At 49.2% G+C, this 23,345-nt stretch overlaps 1 protein-coding gene across 1 annotated transcript; it reads right to left on the bottom strand.

Moving 5' to 3' along the window:
- Nucleotides 1–13,458: 13,458 nt before the first annotated feature.
- LOC109785259 (chitinase 1) lies at nt 13,459–14,692 on the bottom strand. Its single transcript, XM_020343856.4, has one exon. The coding sequence runs from the start codon at nt 14,509–14,511 to the stop codon at nt 13,642–13,644; it is 870 nt and encodes a 289-aa protein (XP_020199445.1). The 5' UTR covers nt 14,512–14,692; the 3' UTR covers nt 13,459–13,641.
- Between the last annotated feature and the right edge of the window lie 8,653 nt (nt 14,693–23,345).

The raw sequence follows: 23,345 nt of genomic DNA, 5'->3' as shown, positions 1-23,345 counted from the left end.
CGTTGTGACGTTTGGCACACCCAAAGCACTCCTACGGTATCCGGGAGTTGCACGATCTCATGGTCTAAGGAAAAGATACTTGAAATTGGAAAAGCTCTAGCAAACGAAACTATACGATCTTTTATGCTATGCTTAGGATTGGGTCTTGTCCATCACATCATTCTCCTAATGATGTGATCCCGTTATCAATGACATCCAATGTCCATAGTCAGGAAACCATGACTATCTGTTGATCAACGAGCTAGTCAACTAGAGGCTTACTAGGGACACGTTGTGGTCTATGTATTCACACATGTATTACGATTTCCGGACAATACAATTATAGCATGAATAATAGACGATTATCATGAACAAAGAAATATAATAATAACCATTTATTCTTGCCTCTAGGGCATATTTCCAACAGTCTCCCACTTGCACTAGAGTCAATAATCTAGTTACATTGTGATGAATCGAACACCCATTGCGTCCTGGTGTTGATCATGTTTTGCCCTAGGGAGAGGTTTAGTCAACGGATCTGCTACATTCAGGTCCGTATGTACTTTACAAATATCTATGTCTCCATTTTGAACACTTTCACGAATGGAGTTGAAGCGACGCTTGATATGCCTGGTCTTCCTGTGAAACCTGGGCTCCTTCGCAAGGGCAATAGCTCCAGTGTTGTCACAGAAGAGAGTCATTGGACCCGACGCATTGGGAATCACCCCTAGGTCGGTAATGAACTCCTTCATCCAGACTGCTTCCTGTGCTGCCTCCGAGGCTGCCATGTACTCCGCTTCACATGTAGATCCCGCCACGACGCTTTGCTTGCAACTGCACCAGCTTACTGCTCCTCCATTCAAAATATACACGTATCCGGTTTGTGACTTCGAGTCATCCAGATCTGTGTCGAAGCTAGCGTCGACGTAACCCTTTACGACGAGCTCTTCGTCACCTCCATAAACGAGAAACATATCCTTAGTCCTCTTCAGGTACTTCAGGATATTCTTGACCGCTGTCCAGTGTTCCTTGCCGGGATTACTTTGGTACCTTCCTACCAAACTTACGGCAAGGTTTACATCAGGTCTGGTACACAGCATGGCATACATAATAGACCCTATGGCCGAGGCATAGGGGATGACACTCATCTCTTCTATATCTTCTGCCGTGGTCGGGCATTGAGCCGTGCTCAATTGCACGCCTTGCAATACAGGCAAGAACCCCTTCTTGGACTGATCCATATTGAACTTCTTCAATATCTTGTCAAGGTATGTACTCTGTGAAAGACCAATGAGGCGTCTTGATCTATCTCTATAGATCTTGATGCCTAATATATAAGCAGCTTCTCCAAGGTCCTTCGTTGAAAAACACTTATTCAAATAGGCCTTTATACTTTCCAAGAATTCTATATTATTTCCCATCAATAGTATGTCATCCACATATAATATGAGAAATGCTACAGAGCTCCCACTCACTTTCTTGTAAACACAGGCTTCTCCATAAGTCTGTGTAAACCCAAACGCTTTGATCATCTCATCAAAGCGAATGTTCCAACTCCGAGATGCTTGCACCAGCCCATAGATTGAGCGCTGGAGCTTGCACACTTTGTTAGCATTCTCAGGATCGACAAAACCTTTCGGCTGCATCATATACAACTCTTCCTTAAGGAAGCCGTTAAGGAATGCCGTTTTGACGTCCATCTGCCATATCTCATAATCATAGTATGCGGCAATTGCTAACATGATTCGGACGGACTTCAGCTTCGCTACGGGTGAGAAAGTCTCATCGTAGTCAACCCCTTGAACTTGTCGATAACCCTTAGCGACAAGTCGAGCTTTGTAGATGGTCACATTACCATCTGCGTCCGTCTTCTTCTTAAAGATCCATTTGTTTTTTATGGCTCGCCGCTCATCGGGCAAGTCAGTCAAAGTCCGTACTTTGTTTTCATACATGGATTCTATCTCGGATTTCATGGCTTCTAGCCATTTGTCGGAATTCGGGCCCGCCATCGCTTCTTCATAGTTCGAAGGTTCACCGTTGTCTAACAACATGATTTCCAGGACAGGGTTGCCGTACCACTCGGGTGCGGAACGTGTCCTTGTGGACCTACGAAGTTCAGTAACTTGATCCGAAGCTTCATGATCATCATCATTAACTTCCTCCCCAGTCGGTGCAGGCACCACAGGAACATTTTCCCGCGCTGCGCTACTTTCCGGTTCGGAAGGGGTGACTATCACCTCATCAAGTTCCACTTTCCTCCCACTCAATTCTTTCGAGAGAAACTCCTTCTCTAGAAAGGACCCGTTCTTAGCAACGAAGATCTTGCCTTCGGATCTGAGGTAGAAGGTATACCCAATAGTTTCCTTAGGGTATCCTATGAAGACGCATTTTTCCGACTTGGGTTCGAGCTTTTCAGGTTGAAGTTTCTTGACATAAGCATCGCATCCCCAAACTTTTAGAAACGACAGCTTAGGTTTCTTCCCAAACCATAATTCATACGGTGTCGTCTCAACGGATTTCGACGGAGCCCTATTTAGGCAGTCTCTAAAGCGTAACCCCAAAATGAGAGCGGTAAATCGGTAAGAGACATCATAGATCGCACCATATCCAATAGAGTGCGATTACGACGTTCGGACACACCATTTCTCTGAGGTGTTCCAGGCGGCGTGAGTTGTGAAACTATTCCACACTTCCTTAAGTGTGTACCAAATTCGTGACTTAAATATTCTCCACCACGATCTGATCGTAAGAATTTTATTTTCCTGTCACGTTGATTCTCAACTTCACTCTGAAATTCCTTGAACTTTTCAAAGGTTTCAGACTTGTGTTTCATTAGGTAGACATACCCATATCTACTTAAATCATCAGTGAGAGTGAGAACATAACGATATCCTCCGCGAGCCTCAACACTCATTGGACCACACACATCGGTATGTATGATTTCCAATAAGTTGGTTGCTCGCTCCATTGTTCCGGAGAACGGAGTCTTGGTCATCTTACCCATGAGGCATGGTTCGCACGTGTCAAATGATTCGTAATCAAGAGACTCCAAAAGTCCATCTGCATGGAGCTTCTTCATGCGCTTGACACCAATGTGACCAAGGCGGCAGTGCCACAAGTATGTGGGACTATCGTTATCAACTTTACCTCTTTTGGTATTCATACTATGAACATGTGTAACATCACATTCGAGATTCATCAAAAATAAACCATTGACCAGCGGGGCATGACCATAAAACATATCTCTCAAATAAATAGAACAACCATTATTCTCAGATTTAAATGAGTAGCCATCTCGAATTAAACGAGATCCAGATACAATGTTCATGCTCAAAGCTGGCACTAAATAACAATTATTGAGGTTTAAAACTAATCCCGTAGGTAGATGCAGAGGTAGCGTGCCGACGGCGATCACATCGACCTTGGAACCATTCCCGACGCGCATCGTCACCTCGTCCTTCGCCAGTCTCCGTTTATTCCGTAGTTCCTGTTTTGAGTTACAAATATGAGCAACCGCACCGGTATCAAATACCCAGGAGCTACTACGAGTACTGGTAAGGTACACATCAATTACATGTATATCACATATACCTTTGGTGTTGCCGGCCTTCTTGTCCGCTAAGTATTTGGGGCAGTTCCGCTTCCAGTGACCACTTCCCTTGCAATAAAAGCACTCAGTTTCAGGCTTGGGTCCATTCTTTGACTTCTTCCCAGTAACTGGTTTACCGGGCGCGGCAACTCCCTTGCCGTCCTTCTTGAAGTTCTTCTTACCCTTGCCCTTCTTGAACTTAGTGGTTTTATTCACCATCAACACTTGATGTTCTTTTCTGATTTCCACCTCTGCTGATTTCAGCATCGAATATACCTCAGGAATGGTCTTTTCCATCCCCTGCATATTGTAGTTCATCACAAAGCTCTTGTAGCTTGGTGGAAGCGACTGGAGGATTCTGTCAATGACCGCGTCATCCGGAAGATTAACTCCCAGCTGAGACAAGCGGTTATGCAACCCAGACATTCTGAGTATGTGCTCACTAACAGAACTGTTCTCCTCCATTTTACAGCTGAAGAACTTGTCGGAGACATCATATCTCTCGACCCGGGCATGAGCTTGAAAAACCAGTTTCAGCTCCTCGAACATCTCATATGCTCCATGTTTCTCAAAACACTTTTGGAGACCCGGTTCTAAGCTGTAAAGCATGCCGCACTGAACGAGGGAGTAATCATCAGCACGCTGCTGCCAAGCGTTCATAACGTCTTGGTTCTCTGGGATTGGTGCTTCACCTAGCGGTGCTTCTAAGACATAATCTTTCTTGGCTGCTATGAGGATGATCCTCAGGTTCCGGACCCAGTCCGTATAGTTGCTGCCATCATCTTTAAGCTTGGTTTTCTCTAGGAACGCGTTGAAATTGAGGACAACGTTGGCCATTTGATCTACAATACATAGTGTAAAGATTTTAGACTAAGTTCATGATAAGTAAGTTCATATAATCAAATTATTTAATGAACTCCCACTCAGATAGACATCCCTCTAGTCATCTAAGTGAAACATGATCCGAGTTTAACTAGGCCGTGTCCGATCATCACGTGAGACGGACTAGTCAAGATCGGTGAACATCTCCATGTTGATCGTATCTTCTATACGACTCATGCTCGACCTTTCGGTCCTCCGTGTTCCGAGGCCATGTCTGTACATGCTAGGCTCGTCAAGTCAACCTAAGTGTATTGTGTGTGTTCCGAGGCCATGTCTGTACATGCTAGGCTCGTCAACACCCGTTGTATTCGAACGTTAGGATCTATCACACCCGATCATCACGTGGTGCTTCGAAACAACGAACCTTCGCAACGGTGCACAGTTAGGGTGAACACTTTCTTGAAATTATTATAAGGGATCATCCTACTTGCTACCGTCGTTCTAAGCAAATAAGATGCAAAAACATGATAAACATCACATGCAATCAAATAGTGACATGATATGGCCAATATCATCATGCTCCTTTGATCTCCATCTTCGGGGCACCATGATCATCTTCGTCACCGGCATGACACCATGATCTCCATCATCATGATCTCCATCATTGTGTCTTCATGAAGTCGTCACGCCAACGATTACTTCTACTTCTATGGCTAACGCGTTTAGCAACAAAGTAAAGTAATTTACATGGCGTTATTCAATGACACGCAGGTCATGCAAAATAATAAAGACAACTCCTATGGCTCCTGCCGGTTGTCATACTCATCGACATGCAAGTCGTGATTCCTATTACAAGAATATGATCAATCTCATACATCACATATATCATTCATCACATCTTCTGGCCATATCACATCACATAGCACTTGCTGCAAAAACAAGTTAGACGTCCTCTAATTGTTGTTGCAAGTTTTTACGTGGTTTGTAGGTTTCTAGCAAGAACGTTTTCTTACCTACGTATGACCACAACGTGATTTGCCAATTTCTATTTACCCTTCATAAGGACCCTTTTCATCGAATCCGTTCCGACTAAAGTAGGAGAGACAGACACCCGCTAGCCACCTTATGCAACTAGTGCATGTCAGTCGGTGGAACCTGTCTCACGTAAGCGTACGTGTAAGGTCGGTCCGGGCCGCTTCATCCTACAATGCCGCCGGAACAAGAAACGACTAGTAGCGGCAAGAAGAATTGGCAAACTCAACGCCCACAACTGCTTTGTGTTCTACTCGTGCATAGTAACTACGCATAGGCCTGGCTCATGATGCCACTGTTGGGAATCGTAGCATAATTTTAAAATTTTCCTACGCTCACCAAGATGCATCTATGGAGTCTACTAGCAACGAGGGGAAGAGAGTGCATCTACATACCCTTGTAGATCGCGAGCGGAAGCGTTCCAATGAACGTGGATGACGGAGTCGTACTCGCCGTGATCCAAATCACCGATGACCGAGTGCCGAACGGACGGCACCTCCGCGTTCAACACACGTACGGTGCAGCGACGTCTCCTCCTTCTTGATCCAGCAAGGGGGAAGGAGAGGTTGATGGAGATCCAACAGCACGACGGCGTGGTGGTGGATATAGCGGGTCTCCGGCAGGGCTTCGCCGAGCTTCTGCGAGAGAGAGAGAGGTGTTGCAGGAGAGGAGGGAGGCGCCCAAGGCTGTGGGTTGCTGCCCTCCCTCCCCCCTTTATATAGGCCCCTGGGGGGGGCGCCGGCCCTGGGAGATGGGATCTCCAAGGGGGGGGGGCAAAGGGGGGAAAGGGGTGCCTTGCCCCCCAAGGCAAGGGGAAAGCCCCCCCACCCTAGGGTTCCCAACCCTAGGCGCATGGGGGGAGGCCCAAGGGGGGCGCCCCAGCCCACTAAGGGCTGGTTCCCTTCCACTTTCAGCCCACGGGGCCCTCCGGGATAGGTGGCCCCACCCGGTGGACCCCCGGGACCCTTCCGGTGGTCCCGGTACAATACCGGTAACCCCCGAAACTTTCCCGGTGGCCGAAACTTGACTTCCTATATATAATTCTTCACCTCCGGACCATTCCGGAACCTCTCGTGACGTCCGGGATCTCATCCGGGACTCCGAACAACTTTCGGGTTTCCGCATACATATATCTCTACAACCCTAGCGTCACCGAACCTTAAGTGTGTAGACCCTACGGGTTCGGGAGACATGCAGACATGACCGAGACGCCTCTCCGGTCAATAACCAACAGCGGGATCTGGATACCCATGTTGGCTCCCACATGTTCCACAATGATCTCATCGGATGAACCACGGTGTCGAGGATTCAATCAATCCGTATGCAATTCCCTTTGTCAATCGGTATGTTACTTGCCCGAGATTCGATCGTCGGTATCCCAATACCTTGTTCAATCTCGTTACCGGCAAGTCTCTTTACTCGTACCGCAATGCATGATCCCGTGACTAACGCCTTAGTCACATAGAGCTCATTATGATGATGCATTACCGAGTGGGCCCAGAGATACCTCTCCGTCACACGGAGTGAGAAATCCCAGTCTCGATCCGTGCCAACCCAACAGACACTTTCGGAGATACCCGTAGTGCACCTTTATAGTCACCCAGTTACGTTGTGACGTTTGGCACACCCAAAGCACTCCTACGGTATCCGGGAGTTGCACGATCTCATGGTCTAAGGAAAAGATACTTGAAATTGGAAAAGCTCTAGCAAACGAAACTATACGATCTTTTATGCTATGCTTAGGATTGGGTCTTGTCCATCACATCATTCTCCTAATGATGTGATCCCGTTATCAATGACATCCAATGTCCATAGTCAGGAAACCATGACTATCTGTTGATCAACGAGCTAGTCAACTAGAGGCTTACTAGGGACACGTTGTGGTCTATGTATTCACACATGTATTACGATTTCCGGACAATACAATTATAGCATGAATAATAGACGATTATCATGAACAAAGAAATATAATAATAACCATTTATTATTGCCTCTAGGGCATATTTCCAACATTGACAACCCCTTTATCGCGTTGGGTGCAAGTTGTTTGATTGTTTGTGCAGGTATTAGGTGATTTGTGCGTTGTCTCCTACTGGATTGATACCTTGGTTCTCAAACTGAGGGAAATACTTATCTCTACTTTGCCGCTCACCCTTTTCTCTTCAAGGGAAAAACCAACACAAGCTCAAGAAGTAGCAGGCGCCGCCATGGCTAGGGCAAACAAGCCCACTGTCACCACAATCCATCAGTCTCCTTCCTCTATGGTCTCCCATGTTCTCACGGGCCCAGAAATAAAGAATCAAAATATTACCCGATGGAGCTGTGGTTGCAGATGGCGGCTTATGACGGCAGCCACAGAAACGTCGTCCCCTCTTGTGGCACCATCAAAAAGCAGAGGAAGCGCTGGAGCTGCAGCTGTTGATGGCGGCTAGATAGCCACAAACACCTTAACCCACCGCTCCCTCCTGCGCGGAGCCCATCCTGTTGCGGCACTGGTAGCGCGCGGTTGGCCACGACCACCCCGCACCGCCTCTCACTCATGTGTGCAACCCATCTTGGCGCAGTCGTCCCGCCACTCTGTCCTGCCATTAACGGCATAGGAGAAGGGGCGCGTCTCCAGGGTGAGCATCCACACAGCATGAGCTTGGGGGCAAGGAGGAGAAGGGGCGCCGAAGGCGGCTGTGGCAGGAAGAGGAAACGGTCATCGACGGTTGACCATGGATCTCCTTGTCCACCACCGCGGCTGACCCTCCACGACTCAAGCACAATGGAAGGGGCGCTGGTGATCTCGTGGGGATGGGAAAGGAGGGAGGCGCATAGGAGTTGGACCTTGCCGGCGATGGGGAGGTGAGACCTGTTGCCTACAGCGCAAGAGCGGATCGATGGAGGCGGAAGCAGGGAGAAGAGGAGGTGCGAGCGTGGGGTGTGGCGGCTAGGGGTTTCACCGCGTGGGGGGAAGTTAACCCGGCTATGAATGTGTCTATATAGGCTGGCTGGAACAGACGGAAATACCCCTCCGGCTGGACGAAACTACAAGCGGTGGCACCGCTTCGATTGTGGCCGCCCAGCAGAACGATCCGACGGCCACCATTTGCAGACAACCTGGGAAGCCCCTTATTCCAGCATGAATCAAGAATTGAGATTATCCACTTTCCACTGTTGTTCACATTTCAGTTACAAACACTGGTGCCCTCTTTGGTTCAAAGGAACTAATTTTGGAGAATGCTATTCCTTACAAGTTTCCCGTGGAGCTTCTCACATAAAAAAGCCCAAAGGGCAGATTTTTCACAACCTAGAAATCAAGCCACACAACGAGAGAGAAAGGGATTGGTATAAATGGGATCGACCTAAATCCTACCCAAGCATGGAGCCAGAGCTCAACAAGGTACGGGCATGCTCTGTGGAGCTAGTTGATTTTAATTGAAAAATAAGATTTGGGAATGATAAATGAATGGTAAGTAACTGACAGTGTTGGGTTTCATAATGACAATAGTCTATCAATGGAACATATTTAAATAAAAAGGAAGACAATATCATTGGGGCCAAGAAATGCAAGAGAAGGTCATGCAGAGGTCAAGAGCTCGCGTAAGCGGACAAAAATCAACGTGGCAATGGGAGACTCTCGCGGGTGTTTCTCCATTATGCTTCTTCCAAAGATCAACATGTCGCGAGAGTAAGAGAGGGAAACATGAAGGCGGCTCAAACTGGAGCCGATGAAGACGGGACGACGATGAGCAGTGGTGGGTGGGGTGGGGGTGGTTGGGGCCACATTGCCGACGTAGGTGATTTGGTGGTGGCTAGTTTTCTGTAATACCCACGATGCGGCTATATCTCCCACGTGTCGAGGCACGACTTGGAGGCATAACCGCATGGTGGTTTTGTCGCAACAAGGGTCATCTTCACACAATCCCATGTAATGAACAAGAATGGGATAAAGAGTTGGCTTACAGTCGCCACTTCACACAATACATAAATTAAACATACATCATTCAGAGTACAATCAAGGTCCGACTACGGAACCAAAATAAAAGAAGACAACCCCAAATGCTAGATCCCCGATCGTCCCAACTGGGCTCCACTACTGATCATCAGGAAACAAAACATATTAACGACCAAGTTCTTCACCGAGCTCTCACTTGAGTTGGGTAGCCTCGCCTGCACTGGTATCATCGGTACCTGCAACTGTTTGGAAGTATCTGGTGAGTCACGAGGACTCAGCAATCTCACACCCGCGAGATCAAGACTATTTAAGCTTATGGGTAGGAGAAGGTAGTGAGGTGGCGCTGCAGCAAGCACTAAGCATATATGGTGGCTAACATACGCAAATAAGAGCGAGAAGAGAAGCAACGCAATGGTCGCGAAGCTAGAAGTGATCAAGAAGTGATCCTGAAACTACTTACGCACAACCATAACACAAGAACCGTGTTCACTTCCCGGACTCCGCCGAAAAGAGACCATCACGGTTACACACGCGGTTGATGTATTTTAATTAAGTCGAGTGTCAAGTTCTCTACAACCGGGCATTAACAAATTCCCATCTGCCACATAACCGCGGGCACGGCTCTTGAAAGTATATACACTACAGGGGTCTCCCAACTTAGCCCATCACAAGCTCTCACGGTCAACGAAGGATATTCCTTCTCCCGGGAAGACCCGATCAGTCTCGGAACCCCGGTCACAAGACTTTTCGACAATGGTAAAACAAGACCAGCAAAGCCGCCCGATGTGCCGACAAATCCCGATAGGAGTCGCACGTATCTCGTTCTCAGGGCACACCGGATTGTCCAAACTTCCGGTAGGCGAGCCCAGAGTTGCCCCTGGTGGCCACCGGCGGTTGACAGGTTGGACCAACACTCACGACGAGCACTGGCCCGGGGGGGTAAAATAAAGATGACCCTTGAGTCTGCAGAACCCAAGGGAAAAAGGCTTAGGTGGCAATTGTTAAAACAAGGGTTGGGTCTTGCTGGAGGAGTTTTATTCAAAGTGAACTGTCAAGGGGGTCCCATAAATCACCCAACCCTGTAAGGAACGCAAAATCAAGGAACATAACACCGGTATGACGGAAACTAGGGCGGCAAGAGTGGAACAAAACACCAGGCATAAGGCCGAGCCTTCCACCCTTTACCAAGTATATAGATGCATTAATTAAATAAGAGATATTGTGATATCCCAACATATCCATGTTCCAACATGGAACAAACTTCATCTTCACCTGCAACTATCAACGCTATAAGAGGGGCTGAGCAAAAGCGGTAACATAGCCAAACAACGGTTTGCTAAGAAAGGTGGGTTAGAGGCATAACATGGCAGTATGGGAGGCATGATATAGCAAGTGGTAGGTAGCGCGGCATAGCAATAGAGCGAACAACTAGCAAGCAAAGATAGAAGTGATTTCGAGGGTATGGTCATCTTGCCTGAGATCCCGCAAGGAAGAAGAACTAGTCCATGAAGAAGGCAAACGGACGTAGACGAACGAATCCTCACAACTCCGGAACGAAACCGAAGCTAACGAGAGAAGCAAACCGGAAAGAAGCAAACAACATGGTAAACACACAAGCATAAACATGGCATGATGCACAATCAAGTATGATGCATGTCCGGTTTAAGTAGGCATGGCATGGCAAAGTGCACAAACAATACTACAAATTAAGTGGAGCTCAATATGCAACGAGTTGCATATTGACGAAACACCACATCAATTATTTAGTTCTCTCTCATTTATGTACCCTACGATATTAAATGTTGTTAAACATGGCAAGGGGTGAAGCATATAAAAACTACCTATTTAGGCAAGTTTAAATGAGGCCGGAATAACAAACAACAATTCCGGAAAATCCTCATATGCATATTTCGAATTTGCTACTGTTCTGCCCTAAGCCATATTTTAATGTTGTCAAACAGCAAAATAAAGTGCGCTATGTTAATCTATGCATTTTCCTACCCCATTTACATATAAAGTTTATTAAATTCAGAGCTACGGTTAATTAGTTATGAAATAAATCATTTTAACATGGCATTTGAGCAAATTTAATCAAACAGCATTTTAAACATTTTTAACATGGATGAAAGTTGCATATTATGAAACTTGATGAAATTCTAAGCAATTTACATGTTTAAATCATTTTAAACCGATGCACGGTTGTGGAGTTATTATATGCATGATGTCTAGGGGGTTTTCTGCAAAACAGGTTTCTCTGGAAATTAGACAAATTCGCAGCAGGGGGAAAAACCCACATCGGGCCGAATCTAGCTGGCCCAAGAGTGCACAGGGTGAGGGCGCTGGATCTGAGGCTCACCAGGCCTCATGGGCCGGCTCGGTGGGGAGGCTGGACGCGGGCTGGCAGATGTGGGCCTGGAGATCGGGACGAGGCCGACTGGAGCCTCACGACGAGAAGTCAACGCGGGCGCGGTTGCCTGGCCTCGCTCAATGCGGAGGAAGCAAACGGAGGAGGCGAGACGCGGGGCGGCTTCAGGCGATGCAGGGCGCGGCAGCGGATGGAGCTCCTGCTCCGGCGACGCGGCGGTGCAGGGAACGAAGGAAGGTGCGGATCCGGGAGCTGTAACAGAGGACAGCGAGAGAGAGAGTCGTGTGAGAGCGCGGAAGCTTCAGCAAAGAAGAGAAAGGGGAAGGGAGCAGATGCGGCGAGGACGACCTGCTGGTGCTGCTCACCGGCGGGACGACGGCGAGGGCGAAGCAAGGCGATGGCGTGGGCGACGAGGAGGATGTCGGGGACGGCTCGTACTGGCCGAAGACGAGGCCATGGGCGGCGCTGAAGGAGGCGGCACACGTCCTCTGTTCAAAAGACAGAAAGTTTGAGCGACAGGGAGAGAGGGAAACGACAGGAGGAGGAGAACGAAGGGAGAGAGAGGGTCGAGGCCGGTCCTGGTCGACGGGGAAGACGGGGCGCAGTCCAGGTGGCTGTGTGCGCCGGCGGCGACGAACTGCAGAAGGGCCGGCGAGAGTTGTTGCAGGGCCGGAGGAGCTGAGGAGGCCGGTGCCTCGCGGGCTGCGCGGGGACGAGCCGTCAGGGTACTCCCCCGCTCAGGATCGAGCGAGGAGGAGGGTTGCGGTCGCTGGGGAGCTGTCGTGCTGCTGGATTGAGGCGAGGTGGGGCACGGAGGAGCTCCTCTCCTCCGGATCGAACAAGCGGGGCGCTGGTTGGGCCATTGGGGAAAACGATGGAGGTAGGTGGGTGGATCTGGAGAGATCCTGAGGAGGATTTGGAAGGTGGCGGCGGGTGAAGGGACAAGGGACTAGATTTTAGGGTTGGACTAGGGGTGGACTGCTATATATATATATGAGGGAGCATTTTGGATCATCCGATCAAAATCGGACGGTCGAAGATGAACAGGTTAGGTAGGCCAAAAGAGAAACCGAAGATGTTTTAGGGATGTTTGAGGTTGATCCGGATCCAACGGTGATGACTGGCCGGGTCGGGTTTGGGGGAGATTCGGACATGGTTGCGAGGGGTTTGCGGGATGTGCAGAGAGGTTAGGAAGCCAGGCAAGAGGGAAACAAAATCTAGTTGGTCCTGGAACGGTCAACGAAGGCAAGGGGAACGCGGCAACTACGAGCAACTATAAGTTTTATGAAAACATGCGGATGCAATGCGATGATGAATGCAACAAACAAATAAATACACGCGACGATAACGAAAAACATGGAAGGCGTCTGGAGCGTCGGTCTCGGGGCGTCACATTTTCACTTCCAGTTTCAGATATATTTCATCAACAACAGAAAGTTGATTGAATTTCGGTGATTTTGGTTTGCATTTCGGCCCAGGACCAAAAAATTCAATTGAATTCAATCATTTTTTGAAAAAATAAAACAAAACACGTTTTGAAAATTATTTGAATTCAAGTTTACTACAGAAATTGCTGAAATATTTTTGGTGAAATTCAGTGAATTTCATCGTTATATCACCGAAAGTTAAAACCATCCGAAGAGGTGATTGGGGCGTGGCAGGATGGTCGACAGCCGAACATGGAGGGGACGGGAGAAGAGGAAGGTGATGGACGAACGGTGCTTCACTTCATTCCAGAACCATCCACTTTATTCTTACGGTCGTCACACCACTCTCATACAGTAGTTTTGCAAACAAGTATGAATGATTTAAAGATTGCACGCGCGCACTTATTCTACGGCTCTTGGCAAGCCTAATAACTCTTATTGATAGTAGTAGTACGGTGTATACCGGTGTATACCGTCCGTTCGGAGATCAATGGTTGGCGACGATCTCCTGCGCCCTGGTCTCATAGGTAAACTTGTAGGTGCTCTGCTTGGAGCTGTCCGCGGACCAGATGAAGAAGCCCGGCAGCTTGTTCTGCCGCAGCAGCTCCTTGGCGGCGGCGATGCCCTGGTCCGGCGAGAGCAGGCCGAGCTCCTCGGTGGTCTTGCCGGTCTGCAGGCTGGCGAGCACCTTGGCGCCGGGGTAGAAGCCCGTCTGGCGGTCGTAGAACATGACGTAGGTCGGGACGTCGGTGTTGGCGCCGTAGCCGTAGAACTGGAAGTTGACGTAGTCGATGACCCGGGAGTACTTGCTCCACAACGCCCGGTAGTACCTCTGCACGGTGTCGTCCTCGAAGGGCGCGATGGAGGTGGTGATGTTGGGGAAGGCGGCCTTGAGCCGGGTGAGCAGCCGGCCGACGCACTCCACGAAGGTGTCGACGGAGACGCCGGCGGCGAAGCGCTCGTAGTCGACGTCCACCCCGTCGAGGCCGTACTCGTTGATGAGGCGCGAGAGCGACGCCACGGCGTTGGCCACCCACGAGTCCACGGAGGTGGGCGCGAAGGAGACCTTGACGATGTCCAGCACGCTGTCGCCGCCGAGGCCGGCCATGACGCTCACGTTCGGGTGCGCGGCCTTGATGGCGGCCACGTCGGCGCGGGAGAGGTTCGCCGTGTCCCAGAACGCGCTGAAAACGCCGTTGGTCGGCGCCGGCGTGGGCTGCTGGGCCACCGGCGTGTAGTCGATGGCGAAGGCGAGGATATAGTGGAAGCTGACGCCGGGGTTGACGGGCACGTCGGAGAACCGGACGCCCGTGGACTGCGCGCCGAGGTACTCCCGGAACAGGTACCCGTTCGTCATGGCGGTCGATCGAGCTGGAGGCTGGAGCTGGCCTCTGTGTGAGGATCACAAGACACGCCGCTCTGCTCACCCTAAATATGCACTGGCGGCTTGATTAGCTGGGTCCGCTGGTGGTTGGGCACAAGATAATCCGATGGGGTACGTGGACTATATGTTGACGAATTCGCAGCTAGAAATGCGACGTTGCAGCTGATCGGGTCGACATGGATGAGCGTAATTTCAAGATATGGTGGATAGCAGCAGCTTTCAACGGCGTATGAGCGATCTGGGCAAGGAAGAAGGCTCCACGCATGCGCCAGCTAACAAGTCCTGGCGTGCAAGCAGCTAGCTCTCCATGACTAGTCAGCTTGGCTTAAGCGTCAATCATAGCGGGAGAAATATTGAATTGTCCATCTCCACTTGGGCAGACACTGTTGGTGACGCCAAATCCACCCAGGGAACAGTCCACTGCACATGCAAATCTTGTGGAGCACCCTTGTAGTGCAAAGCTTGGCCCCCCAAAAATGCAAATTTTTTACTTGGTTGATTATCCAGAATAGGGTGTGGACCGCCGATAGGTTGCAATGTCGGGGATGGCCTAACTGCAACCTTTTGCCCTCTTTGCAAACAGGTTCAAGAGACGGTGCCTCATCTCCTCTTTCAATGTCGGTTCACAATGAGAGTGTGGACGGAGATTAAGAATTGGTTTGGCCTTCGTGACGTCGACCCGACGGATTGGAGACTTGCGCCCTCGGTGGAAGTTTGGTGGGACGAGCGCAACGCGAGGAACTTCCGCAACATAGCCGCCACTACTACCGTCATTATTACCAAGATTAAGGATGAAGCCTCTCTTTGGGCTCGTGCGGGTGTGAAGTATTTGAGTAATGCAATGCCGGGAGAGTGATTTGTACTCTTCCACTTGGTGGAACTATGTCTAACTTCTTCTTAATTGATGAAAAAGGCAAATCTTTTGCCTTGTTTCAAAAAAAAAAGTCTCTAGGTTTTGAATTTTCAAAACCGTTGATCTCTCAGACCATGCACTCAGTGACGTTCCATTTCCACCTTGGTATTGTTGTGTCAAGTTCTTCGAAAAACTATAGATCTGATGTCGTTGATATGTTTCGACGAATTTTTCCCGTCACCAGTTGTCCGGTTAGTCACTTGTTTATAAGGTTATAGACTTGTTATAGCCATTTAGTTATAAGATTATTACATGGTAACAAAATATTACTTTTAGGTTGGCCATTCATGATCTGGTCGAAAGATAATAAAATGGGATCTTGTTTTCAACCCAGGAAACCCAAGAACGCAACTGAAAACAAAGTGATGCTTTAGGGCTTTAGCAAAATAACCCCAGATTCCGCCGCTTCCTTGTTGATGAGCAGCTACAAGACGTTGGGAGTCAGTATACCTGGTCAAGCGAAAGCGACTCACCCACCCGCTTGCGCATTGACCTCATATTTTTCTCCTCTGGATGGTCTACCTTGCAACTGCACCGCATGCTCCATTGTCTTTCATCCGCCGCCTCTATCACTGCCCTCTCATGGATAGCACAGCTCGCTCCCCCGGAGCCAAGCATTTCCACCTCAAGCATTTTTTGCCTCGTACGGATGGATATCTATAGGCATTGCATTCTGCTTATCGTGACCCGGACCCTTTCCAGCGGATCGCCGCGCACTTCAAGGCTATGGTGCACAAACTCCAAAGCTGGAGTGCTCGTGTTGTCGGCAGCATCTCACGACAACTGCTTGTCGCCCACGAGCTTATCGCGTGATTTGATCAGGCACAAGATTTGAAGCCTATTTCACGGCCCAAGGCTTGGCTTCGGCGCAGGCTTAATGGCGCCTATATGGGGCTTGCCTCGCTCGAGTAGTCGTGAGGCAGCGTGTGTGCTTCACATGCTTACAATATGATGATGTCGAGCCACACTTCTTCCGCATTCATGTGTGTGGAAGTAGAAGAACCATATCCTCGAGCTTAAGGTTGGGGACGGCTCGGTGTCCGACCAGGCAGGCATGGCCGAGGCGGCTTTCAACCACTGCACCACCATCCCTGGCACCACAGAGGAGCGCTCTTGCTCCATCAACCTTGCTTCGGTGCACACTGGACCTTTAGAGTTGCCCGGCCTCGAGGAGCCATTTTTCAAGGACGAGATTTGGAGAGCCATCAGGAGTTTGCATGTGGGCAAGGCACCCGAACCAGATGGTTTTACCTCCGAGTTTCTCCGGAGCACTTGGGAGACCATGAAGCACGACATTTGTGATGTCTTTGTCAAGCTATATTCTCTCAATGGGCAGGGATTTTGTAAGCTCAATGAAGCGCTCACAAAAACTATCATCGTCAAGGTCAATCAGATTATTCGAGGTTTTCTCTGGATCGGCCACAAAGACGTGCAAGAAGGCCAATGTCGTGTCAGCAGGGCTCGTGTATGCCTGCCTACCTACCCTAGCGGCCTTGGCATTCAGGATTTGCAGCGCTCGGGCATCACATTGCGTACTCGATGGCATCGGTTACATCGCACCGAACCCAACCGCCCCTGGAGCGATCTTCACCTTCCCTACGATCCGGAGGCCCTGTACATCTTCCAGGCTTCTACCTCATGGATGTTGCACGACAACCACTCTTACTGCTTCTGGTCGTTGCTTGGGTGGATGGGAAGACCATTGCAGAGCTCGCCCCGCTCATCTACACCCTTGACCCCAGACACCGCTAGTGATACCATACGGTGCACCAGGGGCTGTCGATGCAGATTAGGGTGTGCGACATTCATGATGCGTTTGGCCCTGCAACCATGGTGCAATACGTTGAGCTCTGGCAAGGTTGCGCCCCATCCAGCTCTGTAATGGCCCCGACAAGTTGCGATGGCATTAGACCGATTCCAGACAATATTTGATGAATTCCTGCTACCTTGCCCTATTCCGTGGTTCCATCCTGGACCGCATTGGCGGCTTTCCTGGAAGACGTAGCCCCCTTGCGCGCATAGGTATAAAAAACAGACAGAACTAGCGATCGGACCAAAAAAGGGAACGGGTAACTCTGGTGGTTCTTTAAGGTCTAAAGATTGTCCTGCAATCAGACCAGTGAAAACCAAAAGAACCGATGGTTTTTTAGAAGAACCAGGAAAAAAATGACGGTTGAACCAGAAAAACAATTTAAAAGAACTTGGGAGAAGTGGGAGTCAAACGCTTGGTAGTAGGCCGAAGCAAAGTTTGGCCCAATAACCACCTCGGGTGGGCACATTCATTGTCAGGTATAAAAGATGTTTCTATTACCACATATTATTACTCAATACTGTCTGTGTCGTTCGGAATTAGTTATCACAAAATGGATATACGAAGGGAGTATATCGATAAATCACGAGTGGACATGGTGCCACGCGAGAATGGTATCCACACCATCATTTCTTCGTGATTCGTGTTGTATTTACACTGCCAAAACGTATATTGGTCGTATTCCATGGATAATAGATGAGTATGGCCCACGGATCTGCACAAGTGCAGTTAAAGCCCCATTGATGACCACACTGATCCCACATTATTGATTAGAGGAGTTCTTTCAGTTATTTGCAGCGTACATTAACCACAACCTGCACCATTGCATGTATTTTCTCCCCATCCCTTGTTCATTCTGCAGCTCCTCTCGCACTCATCTTGCTTCTCTTGTTTTTTCTCTTCGTTCAGGGCATGGCTAGCTAGAACTCATACATAGAGATTTAGAGTTTCTTTTCAAAAAAATGGAGATGTGGAATTGTAGCTACAACAGTTCATCTCTCTCTCTCTCTCTCAGCTTTGGTAGTTATGTGTCACTCAATGACTGTCTAGGAGCAATCCATATTCCTGACCCTCTCTTTCTCTCAGATCTTCTCTGTCGTGCCAACTTTTTATATCCATCAGCTCCTACAACAACAGCATTTTATGTTCATGTCATAGTGTTATTCATGTCTTCATCAATGTCCTACATCGATTCTCCAGCTCCTCCCATGGGAGTTTTTTTTACGATGTGGCTGAATCATAGCTCAAACATCAAGTAATCCCGTGTAAATAAATTTGCTCTATACCCAGCCAATCTGATGATAAGATTCAACAATGTCCTTCATACACCCACCTGCATGAAGCATATCTAAAATACATGCCCTGCACAAGCCACCCCCATTAACTCGTACTGGCTGCATAAAGACTTGTAAATGCTATGCAGGCCATCAAGTACCCAGCAGGGATTAATTCAACACATCTGACAGAGTGCCAAAACCCAACTACCAGACAAAGTGCATACGAATTTAAAGTGCCATGGCCCACTCACTGCTGCGTATTCCAATGTATTATTGAGTAGCTGTGATCGTATTGGAAAATGTCCTATATTAATTAGTAATCTCAAAGCACAAGCGGGCGGCCGAGATTTCGGCATCGCGTGGCACCATGTCCCAAAAATCCGCGTCGGGAAGTATATATCATTTTATTGTAAAAAGCGAACGACCCGCTGAACAGGCGGTCCAACCGGTATAAACCCAAAGCGTCCGGTTTTTTCAAGGTCTTCTCTTGGCTCGCCTTGCATGGTTGCTGCTGGACCTGACGACCGTGTTGCTCACAGCGGTCACCCCACGATGAGTTATGCGTGCACTGCGATCAGATGCTCTTGAAATAGTGCGCTTCTTCTTGCTCTCACGACCCAATCAACCTGCTCCCGGCTTGGCTATGGATGCAGATTATCTAGGAAGACGCGCGGCCAGGCCCCGTGCTGCCGCTATTGGGATAAACAACATTAGAGCATCTCCACCCGCCCCCCAAGAGCCCCCAGGGCACCTTTTTTATCGCCGGTGTCAAAAAACGTCCAGTCGCGTCCCCACGAGCCCAAAATTCGTCGATTTGGGCTGAAATTGACGCCGGCGGTCCTAGACCGAACCCAGCACGCTAGGGCCGACCGGGGGGCGCCGAAGGAAAGAAAAATGGTGCCAAAACTTCCCGCGCCCGATTCTCACCCTGTGGGCTCGCGGAGTCAGCGACTAGGCTCGTCGTCTTCGTTGCCTCGCCTCGGCTCCCGTGCGAATCAATGCTAAGGCTGCCGCCGGTCAGCCTTCCATTGATCACGGGCGGCGCAGTGATGGCGAGCCGCCGCGCGTCCCGCCCTTTCCCGAGACGCGTCCACACTACTGCCGCCCCCTCGCCGCCATAAAAGCCGAGCTTCGTCGCCGCTCGCCGCACACTCACCGTAGCCAACTACCCGACGCCGCCCGACATGCGTGTGCCCGGCGCATGGCGGCTGAGCGCAGGCGGCGTCCCTGTGCCGCCAGTGCCCTCCGCCGCGGAACGCAGCGCCGAGATCGCGGTGATCCGGGCGAACATGCCGGAGCAAGCGCGCCAGCAGCCGCGGTACGCGGCGGACAACCACGCGCTCTGGACCGTCTACTTCGAGCGGCGCCGCTCCGAGCAGTTGGCTTCCACCAACGGCGCCCCAGCAGGGGGGGCGCCACAACACGGAGGGTCGGCATCAATGGTGCGGCGCGCCGGGGCGGACTCTCTCCTCCGTGCTCGCGCACATCGAGGGCGGCTCATTGGAGTACCCGGCGCCCTCCTTCTCTCGTCGCCGTAGAAGCTCCTGAACGCCGAGGAGCATGGACACGCCGTCCTCGGGCTCCCGCTCCTTCGGGTCGGCGCCGCTCCTCCCCGTCAAGCCCGAGCCGCAGAAGACGCCGCTCCGTCGGCTCACCCGCGGCAGCAGCCTTGTCAACAACGAGGGCGGACGCGTCCCATCCCCTTCCTCCTCCCGCCTGGTCAAGCCGAAGGAGCCGGCGGCGTTCCTCCCCGTGAAGCAGGAGCAGGAGGCCATGGCAGCCGACCTGGAGAGCGGCCTCCTATGGTCACGCCAGGACTACGTGCGGGAGGAGATGGAGCGCCAGGCCGCGCCATGGCAGTGTTTGAGATCAAAAGTGAAATCTATGTATCGATTGATGGTTACAGGCGCTACATATACCATCTGGAGAGACGCGATCGAAGGGAGGCGTCGGTTCCAGAGGGCAGGAGCGAGAAGGCGTCTGTGCGGGACAAACCGCACGACGGTTTGGGCAAGGGGAGATTTTCCCCTAATTACAAATTGTAATTAATTCTAACACTCCCCCTAATCTACACTTGACCATGTAGAATCATCTTCACGATTATCCGGGATGCTTTATCATCTCAGAAAGATTCTCCTCCAAAAGTTCTTCATAAAATCTTGGATGAGATCCTGAAATATATACTCACAAAGAGAGATAGCATAATGTGATGTCATTAAGATAAGGATATCTCAAGAAGAGACTCCCCCTGACACCTGCAAGTCCCGAAGTCTTCGCATACCAATTCCATGAACACATTTCTGGAATGTAGAATTTGGTAGAGACTTGGTAAATAAACCAGCAAGGTTGTCGCATGATTTGACTTGCAAAATGCTTATTTCCCCGCTTTTCTGAAGATTATGGGGGGAAAACCATTTAGGAGAAATATGCTTGGTGATATTACTCTTGATGTATCCTGTTTGCATCTATGCAAAACAGGCCGCATTATCTTCATAGATAATGGTAGGTGATTCTGTCGAACCAATCCACATGACTGTTGTATGTGGTTTATCATTCTGTGAAGCCATACACATTCGCATGTTGCTTCAAATAATGAAATTATTTCAGAATGATTGGTAGATGTTGCCACCAGAGTCTGTTTCGAAGACTTCCATGATATAGCAGTGCCACCATGTAGGAACACGAAGCCGGTCTGTGATCTGGCATTATGGGGATCAGACAAATAACCGGCATCTGCATATCCAATCATATCAGAGTCCTGATTTTTCTGGAACTGGAAAAATAGACCAAGATCCTTTGTGCCTTGGATATATCGAAAGATATTCTTTACTCCAGACCAATGACGTTTGGTGGGAGCTGCGCTATGTCTAGCAAGTAGATTCACTTCAAATGCAATATCAGGTCTTGTGCAATTTGCAAGATACATAAGCGCTCCAACGGCACTGAGGTATGGAACTTCAGGTCCCAACAACTCTTCTCCATCATCCCTTGGTCCGAACGGATCTTTCTCCACGTCTAGAGATCGAACCACCATGGGAGTTTTAGATGGATAGGATTTGTTCATATTGAATTTCTCCAATATTTTCTGGATATAGGCAGATTGGTGTACCATGATTCCTGAGGGAAGGTGCTCAAGTTGAATGCCTAAGCAAAATTTGGTTTTACCCAAATCCTTCATCTCAAATTCCATCTTTAGGTGATTGTGTGCTTCATCAATGCCTGGTGTGCTGCCGATGATGTTGAGATCATCAACATACACAGAAATGATGCAAAATCCTGTAGAGGACTTCTTGATGAAGACACATGGGCAATCAGCACTATTGGAGTAACCTTTCTGAAGAAGGAACTCACTCAGTCGGTTGTACCACATCCGCCCCGACTGCCTTAAGCCATATAATGACTTATTCAGCTTTACACAATACATGTTGCGTTTTGCATTTTTATTCGGGACAGAGATTCCATCAGGAACCTTCATATATATGTCCGAATCTAGTGACCCGTAAAGATATGGGGTCACGACGTCCAACAACTGCATAGATAGACGATTTTGCACTGCCAAAGATATAAGATGTCGGAAAGTGGTTGCACTCATTACTGGAGAATATGTTTCAGTGAAATCAATGCCGGGTTTCTGCGTGAAACCGTGTGCTACGAGCCTTGCTTTATATCTCACCACCTCATTGTTCTCATTCCGTTTCTGGAGAAAAACCCATTTGAATCCCACAGGGAAAACACTGGGAGGTGTAGGTATTGCTTCAGTACATTTCTTTTGTTAAGCGAGGCAATTTCTGCTTGGATTGCATCCTTCCATTTAGGCCAGTCGGAGCGCTTTTGGCACTCAACGATAGACCTTGGATCATGATCAGTGAGAAGGGTATCTGCAATCTTTTCAACAAAATAGATGTCGATAGTCGTAGTCTTACGGTCAAATGATTCTCCAGAATCAACATAGTTGATGGAAATTTCCTGCACCCCTAGTGACTCTTCGTGATTTCCCAATACGATTGAGTCTGGGTGTTCCGATGTCCCGGTCAGTTTGTGCACACTGGAACTGGGTTGTGGAGGTTGCCCTTCCACTGGGTGTATACTACCCATCAGGTGTTTGTCAACGCTGAGTTGACCTGCATTTACTGACTCCGAGGTTTTTCTCCTTGATTTCCTTTGCTGCTTGCTAGAAGCATGCTCCAGGTCAGAGGCCGTACTACTCCCCCTCTTTTGGGGAATAGGGAGTTGAGTGGTTTTTATTGGTACCTCCACTCTTTCTGGCGCGTTTCTGGCCGGATTTAAGGATTTTGTAACACTTTCAGATCAGTAAATGAATCTGGCAGATTATTTGCAAGATGTTGCAAATTAATGATCTTCCGAACTTGAAGTTCGGTCTCTTGGGTACGTGGATCAGAGGATGAAATGGCATGAGCATTCCAATCAATTTTCGGGCATTCTTTCTGGTACTTGAAATCTCCCCCTAATGCCGGAAAATGTTCCTCATTAAATATGCAATCAGCGTGACGGGCTGTAAACAGATCCCTAGTCAGGGGTTCCAGGTATTTGATAATCGACGGCGATTTGTACCCCACATAGATCCCCAACTTCCTGTGTGGGCCCATAGATGTCCGCTGTGGTGGTGAGATCGGGATGTATGCAGCAGATCCGAACTTACTCAGATGGGAAATGCTTGGAGGATTTCCACGTACCAATTTCAGAGGGGAAGAACTGTGATATGCAGTTGGCCTCAATTGTATCAAGTCAGCAGCGTGTAAAACAGCGTGACTCCAACAAGAGGTTGGCAAGTTGCAATTTGTCAACA

The sequence above is a fragment of the Aegilops tauschii genome, chromosome 1 (assembly GCF_002575655.3).
Source record: "Aegilops tauschii subsp. strangulata cultivar AL8/78 chromosome 1, Aet v6.0, whole genome shotgun sequence".
NCBI lineage: Eukaryota > Viridiplantae > Streptophyta > Magnoliopsida > Poales > Poaceae > Aegilops > Aegilops tauschii.
The sequence above is the reverse complement of the archived record's forward strand: the minus strand, read 5'-3'. Positions and strand labels throughout refer to the sequence as shown.